This window comes from Octopus bimaculoides, chromosome 21 (genome assembly GCF_046866305.1).
Source record: "Octopus bimaculoides isolate indiv1 chromosome 21, ASM4686630v1, whole genome shotgun sequence".
Lineage (NCBI taxonomy): Eukaryota > Metazoa > Mollusca > Cephalopoda > Octopoda > Octopodidae > Octopus > Octopus bimaculoides.
Window position 1 is genome coordinate 23,252,098 of NC_142948.1, and position 16,537 is coordinate 23,268,634.

The 16,537-nt window shown below is 39.6% G+C and overlaps 1 protein-coding gene across 2 annotated transcripts in view; it reads right to left on the minus strand.

Annotated features, from left to right (window-relative positions):
• Positions 1-338: 338 nt before the first annotated feature.
• LOC106875114 (tuftelin-interacting protein 11) overlaps positions 339-16,537 on the minus strand; it is a 29,583-nt gene continuing 13,384 nt past the window's right edge. For both annotated transcript variants that reach the window (XM_014923098.3, XM_014923097.3), the window contains exons 9-17: positions 15,788-15,910; positions 13,673-13,820; positions 12,241-12,425; positions 11,453-11,649; positions 9,280-9,498; positions 6,372-6,578; positions 3,647-3,855; positions 2,674-2,721; positions 339-858 (exon numbers count right to left, since the gene is read on the minus strand). In XM_014923098.3, coding sequence (XP_014778584.1) covers positions 682-858; positions 2,674-2,721; positions 3,647-3,855; positions 6,372-6,578; positions 9,280-9,498; positions 11,453-11,649; positions 12,241-12,425; positions 13,673-13,820; positions 15,788-15,910 — 1,513 coding nt within the window. In that variant the 3' untranslated portion in view covers positions 339-681. The remainder of the gene's footprint in view (positions 859-2,673; positions 2,722-3,646; positions 3,856-6,371; positions 6,579-9,279; positions 9,499-11,452; positions 11,650-12,240; positions 12,426-13,672; positions 13,821-15,787; positions 15,911-16,537) is intronic.

Below are 16,537 nucleotides of genomic sequence, written 5' to 3' on the forward strand. Positions count from 1 at the left end.
TAATTTCTATAGAAAATCTGTAGAGATGACCTTAGCATGTGAAATTTCAAAGTCCCCATCCTAATAAATAACTACTGCAGTGTCTACTAAACAATTTTACATTGTTATTTATTTTTCAACAACATTATAAACAAATAAAAATACTTAATAAACATTTTTGATTTGTCAACATCAGCTTTCTCTAACTGTAGAATTCCTGTTGCTTTCTATGTTGACTTGCAGCATTCTGTCAAGTTTTCTCTAGAATTCAGACTATACTTTTTCCATCTTTTCCGTTTCACTTTCAAGGGAGTGACTTTCCTTCTGACCTTTTAAACTTGTTGTAAGAAAGACAGGACTTTATACAACTTACATCTTTTTTATTCATTTTTGGTAACAGAACATTTCTAAGTCTGGTCATGTTTCTCAATGTTCCCTGTTTATAATAAATACATACACACACACATATAAACATCTTTATATACTTTAAAAACCCTCTCATTCAATCTGTTATATACACCCAAAGAATCCATCAATCTCTCTCTTTCTCTCTCTCTCTCTCACTCTAAATTTTATGAGTACACAAAAAGTTTATAAATGTGTATATATGTCTATGTATATTTTGAATGTACTGCAGGAATGTTCCAGCCAATACACACACCCATCCACACAACAACGTGAGGGAAGATGACACTTTGCACATCAGTGCTTGCCACGATCAATGAGTGTGTTCAAAGAGACCGGAATCCAGCTTTGGCTATCAAACATGAAGATTACATTTCTGTCGAGATACATCACAACACTGCCAAACCGATAAACTTGTTTCCCCTCATGAGATTTTCCAGGAATTGGGATGAAAACCAAATTATGGTCAATGGCCTGAAAAACATGAAACAAAATAGAAATTAATGGCAGCTTCTTTTGGTTTGTCTTGTGTTTTTGCAAAATAAAAACAAACATAAATAAAAATAGGCACAGGCATGGTGATGTGATAAGAAGCGTGTTTCCTAAACACATGATGCCAGGTTCAATCCCACAGCACAGCCTCCTTGTAGTATGGCCTTGAAATAACCAACGCCTTGTGAGTGGATTTGGAAGACAGAAACTGAAAGAAGCCCATAGTGTGTGTGTGTGTGTGTGTATCTGTGTTTGTCCCCTGCCACCACTTGATAACTGGTGTTGGTGTGTTTATGTCCCCATAACTTAGCAGTTCAGCAACAGAGATCAACAGAGCAAATATCAGGCTTTAAAAAAAAAAGTACTGGGTTCGATTCATGTGACAAAAAATTCTTCAGGGCGGTGCTCCAGCCTGGTTGCACTCTAATTACTGAAACAAATAAAAGATAGAAGATACCTAAACACAAATTCTGATAACTGTGTCCAACACCATAACCATCGATTGTTCAGAGCTAATGAGGAACCATCAAAAGGGTGATTCAAGATTTGCCAAAAATAAGTGAGCCCTTACTTGGAAAACTGATAATGGTGAGCAAACAGAAGGACAGCTGGCTGTAAAACAAGCCTCAGTAACAGATATATAAAGAAATACACTGAGACACATGTACATGCAGTAAAATACAATGGCACATACATGCAGAGAAATGTACCCATATACATGTTTCTCAACCACTTGGTTCTGGGTTCAGTCTCACTGCATGGTACCTCGGGCAAGTGTCTTCTACTATAGCTTTGGGCCAACCAAAGCCTTCTGAGAGGATTTGGTCAACAGAAACTGAAAGAAGTCTGTCGTGTGTATATATATATATATATATATATATATATATATATATATATATATGTGTGTGTGTGTGTGCGTGTGTATGTATACATGTACCTCTAAGCATGTAAAAAGCACTATTTGAGCATGGTTGATGCCAGTCCCACTGAACCAAAACTGGTTCCTGTGCCGGTGGCATGTAAAAAGCACCATATGAGTGTGGTCGTTGCCAGTACCACCGGAGTGGGCCCCATGCCGGTGGCACAAAAAACACCCACTACACTCTTGGAGTGGGTGGCGTTAGGAAGGGCATCCAGCTGTAGAAACATTGTCAGATCAGATTGGAGCCTGGTGCAGCCTCCTGGCTTGCCAGTCCTCAGTCAAACTGTCCAACCCATGCCAGCATGGTAAAAAGAAATATGATGATGATGATGATGATATATATGTGTGTGTGTGTATATATATATATATATATATATATATATATATATATATATATACAGACACATACATATATGTATGTGTATATATACATATCTATATATATATATATATATATATATATACACACACACATACATATATATATGTCAATGCATGTCTTTGTTTCTGTGTTTGCCAACCCCACCCACCCACCCATCACCATTTGACAACACATACAGTGAAATACATCGATGCATACACATAAAATGAAATATATTCAGCCACATACACACACACACAGTAAAATATATACACACACATACAGAGATATAAATATTGAAATACACATAAAGTGAAACAGTCATACAGTGAAACACACGCACATAGTAAAACACACAAACACTCATACAGACTCAGTGAAATACACACACATACACATACATAGTGACACACAAATACAGAGAAATAATACATTCATACACACATACAGTGCAATATATACACACATAGTTATTTAACAATAGAATCTCTTTGAAATTGAAATTGTTACTCACCATTTTTTCAACAAGTTCTTTGAAACTGCTCGGATATGATGGGTTACGCTGCAAATAACAACAAATATTATTATAAAACAAACTGTCATTGTCATCATCATGATTATTATAATTATAATTATTTAAGGCAGCAAGCTGGCAGAATCGTTAGTGTGCCAGGCAAAATGATTAGCAGCATTTCATCTGTTTTTACATTCTGAGCTCAAATTCCAGCAAGGTCAACTTTGGTCAACTTTGCCTTTCATCCTTTCAAGGTCAATAAATTAAGTCCCAGTGAAACACTGGGGTCAAAGTAATTAACTAGTCCCCTCCCACAAAATTTCAGGCCTTGTGTCTATAGTAGTTCAAATCCCACTAAGGTCAAATCCCACTAAGGTCAAATTTGCCTTTCATTCCTCTGGGGTAAAAAAACATATTACAGTGGTTCTCAACCAGGGACCATATGACCCTTGGACGTCCAACGAAATATTTGACCAATTTTTTTAATACTGCTCCTAATAGTATTTAATTATAAATATATAATAAGGTTTCTTTTTTAAAATCGAATGGCTATGAGAGTCCACCCAAGGAAAATAAGGGTCAAAAGGGTCCATAAATAAAAAATGGTAGGGAATTACTGGTTTAACCATTTTGGCATTTAAACCAGCCATATCCAGTCCATATATTCTACTATTGGCCAGATCCAGCCTCTCACACCTACCTACAATGTCATTTTAAAAATAAACAAGCATATCATCAAAATCTCAAGGCTATGAGATGATGCATGATTAATTTTTAAAAATGAGGATAAGCATGCATTACATTTGATAAATTAATCTGAGAGCTAAAAGGTTAAAAGCTGTTTAGATGAAAATGTCTTGGCTGAAGAGGCCCAATACAATAGCTGTAGTAAGGTTTAGAATCAGACAGGGGTAGAGCCACCATTAGAGTGGTTGCTAGGGAAATGTAATGAAGTAAAATTGAGAAAACATACATCATAATCTGGAGGTGGGTGATGAGAGACTCCTGAAGTGGGGGGGATCATGTTTAATACTGCTGAAGGTGGTGGTGGCGGTGGTGCTGATATTGTCCCCATCTGACGGCGTTCGTTGTGTGCAAAATAGGCCATGTTTTCTTTAGCCCCGGGCTGGAAGTAACCAGTAGCGGCACGGTTCATAATGTCAAGGGCTCGGTTGAACTGATCTTTTGGTTGGAGAGTGGTAATGGTGGTGGCAGCGGAGAGTGGTAACGGTGGTGGTAGAGATATGGGGAGGAGAGAAAAAAAGAAAAGAAAGAAACATATTTTTAAAATGTATTAATAAACAGAAAACAGAAACATTACTTTAAGGCGGCGAGCTGGCAGAAACGTTAGCACGCCGGGCGAAATGCTTAGCGGTATTTCATCTGCCGTTACATTCTGAGTTCAAATTCCGCTGAGGTCGACTTTGCCTTTCATCTTTTCGGGGTCGATAAATTAAGTACCAGTTATGCACTGGCATTAATGTAATCGACTTAACCCCTTTGTCTGTCCTTGTTTGTCCCCTCTATGTTTAGCCCCTTGTGGGCAATGAAGAAATAAGAAACATTAGTTTAGCTGTTGTCACACAATTTCCTGCTATACATCATATGTGTCACTCCACAAATACACACCCCACCCACAGCCACACATACTCTCTCTCTCTCACACACACAAACATACACACACACTCACACACCAAGCTACACCAATTACTGCAGCTCTTTTACCTTCACTGCCATATGTCATAGCACTGTCACCAAACATACACACACACACACACACACACACACACACACACATATTCACATGCACACACACACAGCAAGTTACATCACCTCTACCTTCACTGTGAAGCAATGTAATAACACACATGCCTGCGTCATGTAAAAGGCACATGTAGCAGTGCCACATAATATCCATTTGTGCTGGCACCTCATAAAAAACACTTGTGCTGACACCATGTGATATGCACTCCTGCTAGCACCATGTAGAATGCACTCATGCCAACACTCGTGCCAGTGGCAAGTAGAATGTGCCTGTGCCAGCATCACATGAGAAGCACTTATACCAGTGTCACATAAAAAGCACTAGCATTGGTGCCAAGTAAGAAGCATTGTACAAGCACCACATAAAATACACGAGTGCCAGTGCCATGTGACATGCACTCATGCCAGCACCACGTAATACATATTCATTCCAACACCACATAAAAAAGCACTCATGCTAGTGCCAAGAAAAATCACCCAGGAATGGTATCCGGTTGTGGAAACCATGCCAAAACAGACAAATGGAACCTAGGCAGCTTTCCAGCTCCTATAAAACCATCCAGCCCATGCCAGTGTAGCGTACGTTTTAAGGGATACTTCTCTCTCTCTCTGTTATATATACATGGATACGGACGTAGTGGATAACAGCTAGCCTTCAGCTGCACTTTTGGACCCCGTTGTGTCCATCACTCTGACTGGTTGGTATTGGCGCAGTTTGTCTCTTGCTCTATTTTGCGCTAAGATGCAACCCAACCAATCGCAGCCTTCAGATAAGGTCTCGCACACACATACATCTCTGTTTTTACACATACACTTTGCATACATGACAGCCTGTCTATTATTATGTTTATATCTCGCACTCACACACACAGACATACATGTTGACATATCAATAAAATCTTGTCTTAAACCATTCTAATGGTTGTGTCTCTCTTTTCCTGCTGGCACTTGTACTCATTTATCCTCTTTTCATATTTTTATTTGTATCGACCGTGCGATGTACTAAAGGAGCCATTCTACATCACCTCTCCTGATCGCACAGTCCTTACACCAGCATGAAAAGCAGATATTAAATGATGATGATGATGATGAGATGATAATCAAGTTAATGATTTATAGGCCACACACACTCTCAGCAATCATTACATGAAGGTCCTTTATGTTTTTAATTAGACATCAGACCTGTGTATTATTACAGGTAAATACATACTGTGAAGAGTTAAGACAGGTAGGGACGACACAAAGTTACAAGTAGCTCTTATTAAGAGTTAGGACAGGTAGCTTTTATAAAGAGTCAAGTCAGATAAAGAGCATAAAGTATTAATTAACACAGGTAGATACAGTAACAGCTACACATCCATCACATTACCACAAACAGAGTCGCAGAAACGCTCTCTGGTATTATCATAGACATCATCAATATACTCCATTTGTTCCTTTGTCATAAACCTGTGCCACGGTTTCATTTTTAGCATCAGAAAGTGAAATCGTGATGGCACCTGTACCAGTAGATCACTAAGAGCACCGTTCAAGCGTGATCGTTGCCAGAGCACCAGCTGTCTGGCTTCCGTGCTGGTGGCATGTAAATAGCACCATTTGAGTGTGATCGTTACCAACGTCGCCTTCCTGGCACTCGTTGCCAGTACCGCTGGACTAGCCCTTGTGCAGGTGGCACGTAAAATACACCATTTCGAGCGTGGCCGTTGCCAGTACCTCCTGACTGGCCTTCTTGCCAGTGGCACGTAAAAGCACCCACTACACTCTTGAAGTGGTTGGTGTTAGGTGGTGCATCCAGCTGTAGAAACTCTGCCAAATCAGATTGGAGCCTGGTGTAGCCATCTGGTTCACCAGTCCTCAGTCAAATCGTCCAACCCATGCTAGCATGGAAAGCAGATGTTAAACGATGATGATGATGAGTACATTTATATGTTTACCTTTAACATAAGCGTGGTTGAGAAATTCCTCAGGGAACTGTGATTTCCATCCAAGATACCAGTTGGTGACCTCTTCATAGTTTGGCATGTTGCTAAGCCAGGTACAAAGCACTTGTAACCATTTGGGGAATAAATTCTTCTCCAATATTGATATTAAGTGTGGCAGAGCAATGATATCTCTCCATGACATCATCCAATGTAATGGCTCTACACGAAACAAAAATGAATAAAAAAAAAAGTTATTATTAATTAGGCAAACCATTCTTAAATGAGTTATAAATTACAAATGCCTTAACTGCCTCGTTAATAACTGTTCTGCAACTATTCTACAAAAATGTATATTGATAGGTATTTTAGCCAACATTATCTACATCTATCTATCTATCTATCTATCTATCTATCTATCTATCTATCTATCTATCTATCTATCTACACACACATACACACACACACAACACACACATATACATATATATACACAGATGTAAGTTTTATATACAATATGTTGGGGGACAGAGAAAGAAGGACCAATCTGACAAAGTCTCAAACTTTGTGGAACATCTGAAATTGAAGATTGATAATTAAAGTAAATAAAATGTTTTTTTGTTATTTACACACACAATGCCACAGTATGTAACTGGTATCTATTTCCTATTTGAGATAATCTCTGGGCTGAAAATTCAAGTTGATCATGGTTTACTACTACTATTACTACTATCACCACCACCACCACTGCTGCTACTGCTGCTGCTGCTGCCGCCTCCATTTTCTATTGGTTAAGTAAACTAGTTGAAGCAAGTTTTCTGCTTGTCACCATCCCTCATCTGTTTCCAAATAAGTTGATATTTTCCTCTAATCCAAACATTTTTTTCATCATACAAACAATACTGTACGATGGTAATATTTATTTACAATCACTACACAATATCAAGGAAAGGAGACACACAAACACAAACTAGGGTTCATGGTATCAACTAAACCTAAACCCACCTCCCACTAAAATTGCTGGCCTTGTGCCAAAGTTTGAAACCATTATTATTATCATTATTATTATTATTGAGTGCGAGAGCAATGCCTGCCAACAAAATGACATTGGGGTACAAATATACAAAACCCAATATACCCATCATAACTACTTGTCTAATAAGGGTACACCAAGCACATGCATCACAACCATGTGTGCAACATGGTTGCATACCTCATATCAAGATAAACAGCACATGTCCTTGCAGGTGGGGCCCAGTTAGACTTTTCTTCAGGTCAAGTAGCCCATTCTGCTCAAAAGGTCCCTAAATAAGGATTGTTTAAGGATATTGAGCAAAACACCCATGTTTCCAAAGGTAAATTATTCAAACCCCAAAGAATTCCTCTCAATACATGGCTATGATGCTCCCCCATTACTTCTGCTCATGATGAGAGACGCACATATCTTCAGCCACCAAGGGACATGCTCAACAGTCAAGCAAATGATAAGCAAATCTGTGGTATTGAGCAGAATATTTGCTGTAACCTATCTTTTATACCAAGGCAAAACATGAACATAACACTTCTAATCACTTAAGATCAGAAGTCATGAGAGCCACTGCATGGTCCTACATCAGGGCATTTATTATTATCATTATTATTATTATTATTATTATTATTATTAAATCATTATTATTATTATTAAATTATTATTATTATTATTATTATTATTATTATTATTGCCTGGTGTAGCCATCCGGTTTCACCAGTCCTCAGTCAAATCGTCCAATCCATGCTAGCATGGAAAGCGGACGTTAAACGATAATGATGATGATTATGATGATGGGTTGGACATATAGTTCAAATGATAAATGACTGCATTCCAAAAATTCTTTTGTATGACCAACAAGTAAAGGGATACTGCAGTAAAGGAACACCTGTCCTTAGGTATAAGGATAAACTGAAGCAATCACTAAAGTCTCTGCAGACACATTTGCCCAACCCCGGGCAAAATCAAAATCATAAGTGTCTCCATTGCGACTTCATAGAAAAATCCATTCCTATACTCCATTACATTCACGCATCCATCACAAATAGATGCAGCATCTTTAATTCTTTTATTTTTTAAGTTATTTTTTTTCCACATATTCTTTCTTACTTTTTTTCTTTAAACTCTCTCCTTCCAACACTCATACACTGACATTGATGGGAAAGACCATCATTAATATTATTATTAGCATTAAGGCAACAAGCTGTCAGAATTGTTAGCACATTGGACAAAATGCTTTGCAGCATTTCTTCCAGTTCTTTACATTTTGAGTTTAAATTCTGCTAAGGCTAACTTTGCTTTTCATCCTTTCCAGGTCAATAAAATTAAGTACCAGTCATATACTTGGGTTGATGTAATCAACAAAGCCCCTTCACATAAAGTGCTAGCCTTGTACCAAAATTAGAAACAATCATTCTTATTCTTCTTCTTATTGTTATTATTATTAAAGCGGCAAGCTGGAAGAATCCACTGGCACAGTGGACAAAATGCTTAGTGGCATTTCACCCATCTTTAATTCTGAATTCAAATTCTGCTGAAGTCGACTTTGCCTTTCATCCTTTCAGGGTTGATAAAATAAGAACGAGTTGAGCAGTGGGGTCAATGTAATTGACTTACACACGCCCCAAATTGCTGGCCTTGTGCCAAAATTTGAAACCATTATTATTATTATAGATGCCATGCTTGATCACTAAATCCACACGTTTTTTTTTTATTCTCTCTCTGTTTATTTTCTTATTCCTTTCTGTTGAAGAGCGCAGGCTCAAAATGTAAAAGACTTTCTCACTTTCCCGAGCGTCAAAATAACACACCTGCCTGTTGTTCATACACCTGTCTTCATCTTTTGATTTTCTGTAAATTTCAAATATTATTATTATTATTAAATAACATACTTACCAAGGATCTGTTGGTGTGGGTTGATGACAAACTCCTGCATGCAGAGTTCAATCTTTGGTAGAATGTTCTTCACCAAAAAGCCTTCCATGTGACCTGGTTTGAAGACGCTGACCCATGGCTGAAGAATAACTTTAGCAGACGAGTCTGAAGGATGCCATTTGTTGAGGGCATTGGCAAGTTTGTGTCTGATCGGAGCATACAGAGGTTCCAATTTGTCCCCTAGAGAAGAATAGAGAAACAGCTTTAAAAAATGTTTTTAACTCTTGTTGTTTATGATGATGATGATTTCCTATAAGTAAATGTTTCAATTAATTTTTTAAATGGCAAAGATAATTATAAGAATGCTCGGTAGAATATGAAACTGGCACTCTGTGAGTTACAATAAGTGCTCCAGTTGATCCGACCAACGGAACAGCCGGTTCGTGAAACTAACGTGCAAGTGACTGAGTACTCCACACTCATGTGTATCCTTAACATAGTTCTAAGGGAGGTTCAGCATGATACAGTATGTGAAACAGCTAACCTTTGTGAATTACAGGTACTACTCGTTTTTGACAGCTGAGTGGATGGGAGCAACATGAAATAAAGTGTCTTGCTCAAGGACACAATACACCACTGGGAATCGATCTCATGTCATTATGACCGTGAGCCAACTACTGTAACCACTGAGCTGTGCATCAATCTATATACCTGTTATACCTTGGTGTCAACTGACTGAAGTCTCTTAAAATCATTCATATTATTCTGGGATCTTGGTTGAGGTTTTAATTTAAATGCAAATTCGTCAGTACCAGTGATCTTAGGTAGATTGTTACAGAAATGTCTACATACTTTGTCAGGGTCCACTATGAAGTTGAAAAGTATTATAAATGTACCTCAGAGTTACCCAAGGTAAAGAAAAAGTGGCGTTTTGCTGATAAAAGTTGAAGGGTGGGGGTTGTCAGTTAAGTGTAGATTTAACAATGAGAATTTAATAATTAGAATTGTCAAAGGCCAATTTGGACAGTGGCACAAGACAATTATATAATACTGGTTACTGGTTACTGGTTGTCAAGCAGTGGTGGGAGGCAAATACACTCACAAAGACATACACATAAAAATATATATACATATAAACTCAGCTTGCGAAGACTTATTGGGGCAAGTGTAAGCGAAATTGTGATGGCACCTGTGCCCAGCGTCACCTTTCTGGTACTTGTGCCCGCGGCATGTGTAAGGACTTTCAAGCGAGATCGTTGCCAGTGCCCCTGGACCGGCTCTTGTGCAGATGGCACATAAAATACACCATTTTGAGCGTGGCCGTTGCCAGTACCGCCTGACTGGCCTTCGTGCCGGTGGCACGTAAAAGCACCCACTACACTCTCTGAGTGGTTGGCGTTAGGAAGGGCATCCAGCTGTAGAAACTCTGCCAAATCAGATTGGAGCCTGGTGTTGCCATCCGGTTTCACCAGTCCTCGGTCAAATCGTCCAACCCATGCTAGCATGGAAAGCGGACATTAAACGATGATGATGATGATGATAAAAGTTGAAGGGTGGGGGTTATCAGTTAAGTGTAGATTCTCATAATTATCTTTGAAGGCCAGTCAGGCAGTACTGGCAACGGCCACGCTCAAAATGGTGTATTTTATGTGCCACCTGCACAAGAGCCAGTCCAGGGGCACTGGCAACGATCTCGCTCGAAAATCCTTACACATGCCGCGGGCACAAGTGTCATCATCATTGTCATCCTTTAACATCTGTTTTCCATGCTGACATATACATATATATATATATATATATATATATGTATGTATATATAAGATGGGCTTCTTTCAGTTTCTGTCTACCAAATCCATTTAAAAGGCTTTGTTTGGCCTGGGGCTATAGTAGAAGACACTTGCCCAAGGTGACACAGTAAGACTGAACCCAGAACCATTTGATTGAGAAGCAAGCTTCTCACCACACAGCCACATCTACACTTACATATATAATAGTCTAGGATGGTCACGGTGGTGATGGTGGTGATGGTGATGATGATGATGATGATGATGATGATGATGATGATGATGATGATGATGGCAGTGACGGTGGTGGTGATGGTAACATTATGGTGACAGTAGTGATGATGATGATGACCTAAATACATTGAGAACAGTGACAGGAAATATTTAGCATCAAAAGTTGACCATCTTACCCATTAATGGTAGCCAAGGGTGAAGCCAGGCATGAATGGGCATTGTATCAGTCAACGGGTTCCAGTTTTCTACTTCTTGCATCAACCGTGGAAGAATGAGTTGGTCCTGAATATTGTCCAAGATCCATGATGGAAGAACTGGCATCCACACCTCCAATAGGTCAATCAATGGATTACACTCTCTTACATTCCATTGCCTGAAATAGTTGAGAAAACACAAATATTCGATTAGACTCTCACATGACTCACGACTCAGCTATGTCCACTCACTTTTATTTATACTATTATTACCACTGTCACTGCCACACCCCCAGTGCTACTACTACAACAGTCTCTGCTCTATTCAAGTAGTATTTTACAACTATTGGCCTAGAGCTGTGTCCACTCTACATATCATCAAACGACTACCACAGTCTCTGCTCTGCTCAATCAAACTACCTTTAAACAAAACCAGTTATGCCACACATGCACACACAAAATTGCAGTATATACACTAACCATGACCCAAACACACATCTACACTCCAGTTCCAGCTTCAAATTTCTACAATGCTCTGCACAAGCCAACAAAGGTGCCTCTACTTGGTCACTCAAACTCTAGAAATAGCAGACAAACTTACCTAAAATCAAACTACATCGTCTTAAGTAAGGAAAGGACACACTGGATGTGATACAGTATACTGCAAAATAGACAGTATGGTTATGGCTGGAGTGTCTCTGATTGTAAATCAGGAAAGCGGCACTCTACAACCCAACATCCAACTTGCAAAACCCCCATCACCAACTTACAGAATGGTTTTCCTTATCACTGGCATCCAGATATCCCACACAAGTCTTTGGTAAACATCCATGTTATTGGCATCATAGGTGTATTTGTGATTGCTATCTTCAAGGATACAGCGCCATTCTCCCATTACCTCCAGGCCCTTCGTATTTTCCTTCAGGGGTTCCCAACTGCTGAAAAACTGTTTCATCTGAAATACAAAAAAGCGTAAGTGGTTAGACAGATTAATAGAATTGGAAGAGGAGAATTGGTAGAGCATTGGAGAAATCAGTACCTTGTGGTATTCATTTTGTTAGACCCTTTTATGTTCTGAGTTTTATCATACCTTCGGTTCTATTTTACCTTTCATTTTTCTCCAAAGTTGATAGAATATCTAACAGGTAACAAGTACTGGAAGCTTAATTAACACACACATACTCATGCACTCCCTCATCACCATCATCATTTAATGTCCTTTGTCCATGCTGGCATGGGTTGGACAGTTTGACCAGAGCTGTCAAGCTGGTGAGCTGCACCAGGCTCCATGTCTGTTTTGGCATGGTTTCTATGGCTGGATGCCCTTCCTAAAACCAACCATTTTACAGGGTGTGCTGGGTGCTTTTTACATGGCATTGCATGAGCACATTTACATGGCATCAGCACAGGACTCGTGCAGGCCAATCCTCCTCACCAAGGGAAACCGGTCTTAACACTTCTGCTGTGGAGATCGGGCTTCTTGAGTACAGAAATCGCCAGACATCTCAGTCCTTTGTCATCTCACCTGAAAGGTTCATTGTTCTGAGGTCGTCCTTCTGTACCTTATCCTATGTTACCCTGGTCTCCCATTATTGGCATTCATCCACATTACATGATCAAACAAATGCAATCTTCTCTTTTGCACACTGCATCAAATTCTGACTTAATAAAATAATTTGCCAGGTGAAGTCTTCGTCAGCAGGTATACCCAGATTAAACATAAACACAAGGCAATCCAGTATATGCCCTATGCTTATACATTCTAATTTTTCAAATCTACCGCACAATATTTGATATGGGAAGGTTGTTTTAGGGTAGGTTATGAAAGGCTGATGTATGATAGCAAGACAATCTCAGGTGCCTTGCTCCAGAGGAACACCTATTCTCACCCACCTTTGTAGAAAGTTCCCCTCCAAGCCACATATCCGAGCAAGGTTGTTAGTGGAAGACCAGCAGTGGTCCATGCATACTAGCCTCCCCTCTCCATGTCACTGATGTTATCCAAGAGAAAGGACAAAGGCTGATGCTGCTTAGCACCAGTGGCATCGCAAGTCATTTCTACAGCTCCTTTATTGTGTGTGTGTGTGTGTGTGTGTGTGTGTGTGTGCGTGCGTGCGTGCGTGCATGCGTGTGTGTACATACATATATGGATGGGTACAGAATATATACAAACACAGACCACTGTAGTAATCCATCACTTACCATGGGGAAGACCAGTGCTATGGCTAATGCTCCAAGGTCATAAAGTTTGTATTCTTCATAATACTCCTCCTGCAGTTTCTTGAACAAACTCACACATTCATCTAAACTCATCGCATCTTCATAGTCAGCTTGGGTCCGCTTCTGACAACTGAGAAAGAAAGGGAAGGTAATAAACGTTGGGATGGTCATACTTGAAGGTCAAAAGTGGAGAGTTACAACAGTTGATGGAGGGCATAGAGGGATAAAAGAAAGCTTGGAATAAAGGGTTTTTTTCAGTGAGTAAACAGTAGCTGACTGTTGTAGCAGATAAGGGGTAGCTACAGCTGATTGGGGTGGAGGGATACAAAAAGTTTGGGATGAAGAATGTTAGATCACATTGAACAATAGATAGAAAAAGAGATGGTTATAATTATTGTTGTTGGTCAGACCTGGATCAGCTGACTGAGCACATCTATGACCAAAAATATTCCAGCCATGACCATCTCATCTTTTCTCCTACATGCAGAGAGTCTACAACTACATTGTCTGATGCATCCTATACTTTAAGATTGTACGGTGTGTGAGTGCAAGCTGCTATTTCTAGCAGGTCAGGTGATAACACAGAGCAGTAGTTCTCAACTATTTTTTACCTACAGACCCCTTTCATTACTATTTTATTCCGCTGCTCCCCACCCCGCCATAGCTATTCATCATCATCATCGTCATCCGCTTTCCATGCTGGAATGGGTTGGACGATTTGACTGAGGACTGGTGAATCAGATGTCTACACCAGGCTCCAGTCTGATTTGGCAGAGTTTCTACAGCTGGATGCCCTTCCTAACACCAACCACTCAGAGAGTGTAGTGGGTGCTTTTACGTGCCACCGGCACAAAGGCCAGTCAGGCAGTACTGGCAACGGCCACGCTCAAAATGGTGTATTTTATGTGCCACCCGCACAAGAGCCAGTCCAGGGGCACTGGCAACGATCTTGCTCGAAAGTCCTTACACATGCTGCGGGCACAAGTGCCAGAAAGGCGACGCTGGGCACAGATGACATCACGATTTCGCTTTCGCTTGCCCCAATAAGTCTTTGCAAGCTGAGTTTTGTGTCAAAATTTTCTATTTTGTTGCTCATATATTCACATGTGATGGTTTGCAATATCACTCACTGAGAGAACACGGTTCAGTGGCCAGAAATATGTTGTACTGGATCCCCAATTAACTATTTTTCTGGCAAGGATCCCCTTTGATTACTATTTTATTCTGGTAGACCCCACCATAGCCGTTCAATATTTAAAAAGTAGTTTTACAGATACTTCTTTCAAAATCCTTATTTTCTTTCTCACAAGTCCATTTGCATAGATTTACCATAGCACTCACTGAGAGAACATGGGTCAATGGCCAGAAACATGTCAAACTATGCAAAATGTTTGATAAAGCAACGCAGCTGTTTCTGGCAACAAATACATCTAAAGCAAAATTCTTCTCACGGACCCTTGAAATACTAGTGTAGATCCCCAATTTACTATTTTACTTACATAGATCGCCCTCCCACAAAAAATCTATGGATTGCCAGGGGTCACATGGACCCTGATTAAGAACTACTGATATAGAGGCTACCTCGTTGGTAGTAGATAGTTAGACAGTTGTTGGCTACAGTAGGGGGGGGGAGCAAAGGTCACAGAAGTTGATGTGTGAGAGGAGGTATGGAGGAGGGCTTACAATAATGGTTAGAATACCATTAGGAGGGCTCAGAATAATGTTAAATCACAACAGAAAAGAGGATTGGTGGCTGGAGAAAGTAATTTCTGGCTGTATTAGGTCAGGGGTGAAAGGTCACAGCAGCTGATATGGTGTGAAGGGGTATCTTTGAATAAAAACACAATAAAAGAAGGAGTTGGTGAGGGTGGGGGAGGGTGATGGATGGTAGAAACAGCTGAACTGCCTTTCCTAGAATTGAAAACAGAGTTGAGAACAGAGGGTAAATATGAATAGAAAGTGAGAGAGATGAATATAAATCAAGAAAAAGAGAGAGAGAGATAAATACAAAGAGAGAGAGAGAGAAAGAAAGATATAGACAAAACAGACAAACCTACAAATAGAGATAGCTGACTACAAAGAGAAAGAGAAGATTACCTTTCGACCATATCGAGAATCCCTTGTAGTCGGTCACACTGTTTCTTTTCTTGTTCACAAACAACATCAAGACGTTCCTTCTCATGAGTCACGTTGACAATTTGATCTTTGTTGAAACGAAGTCTGTTCAAATATCAGAGCAAAACATAGTAAGATAGGATTAACGAGATAAAATTAATAAGATAAGATTAACAAGATATGATTAACACACAGGATTAACAAATGTGATTAACAAAATAGGATTAACAAGATAAGATTAACAAGATAGGATTAACACATACAATTAACAAGATAAGATTAACAAATAAAATTAACACATAGGATCAACAAATGGTTTCTACCACAGATGCAAGGTTAAATATTTTAGAGGTGGGTAGCAAACTATTCTTATTTCTTTATTGCTCACAAGGGGCTAAACATAGAGGGGACAAACAAAGACAGACAAAGGGATTAAGTCGATTACATCGGCCCCAGTGCATAACTGGTACTTAATTTATCGACCCCAAAAGGATGAAAGGCAAAGTCGACCTCGGCAGAATTTGAACTCAGAACGTAATGGCAGACGAAATACCGCTAAGCATTTCACCTGGCATGTTAACGTTTCTGCCAGCTCGCTGCCTTATAGTAGCAAACTATTCATATACAGCTTCAACACTCTTCTGTGAAGCAGCCAGTCATCCCACTGCATCTCTTATGCACCTACACTTTACATAGGGTGCACAATATGTGTATGTGGGTATTTTGAAAATA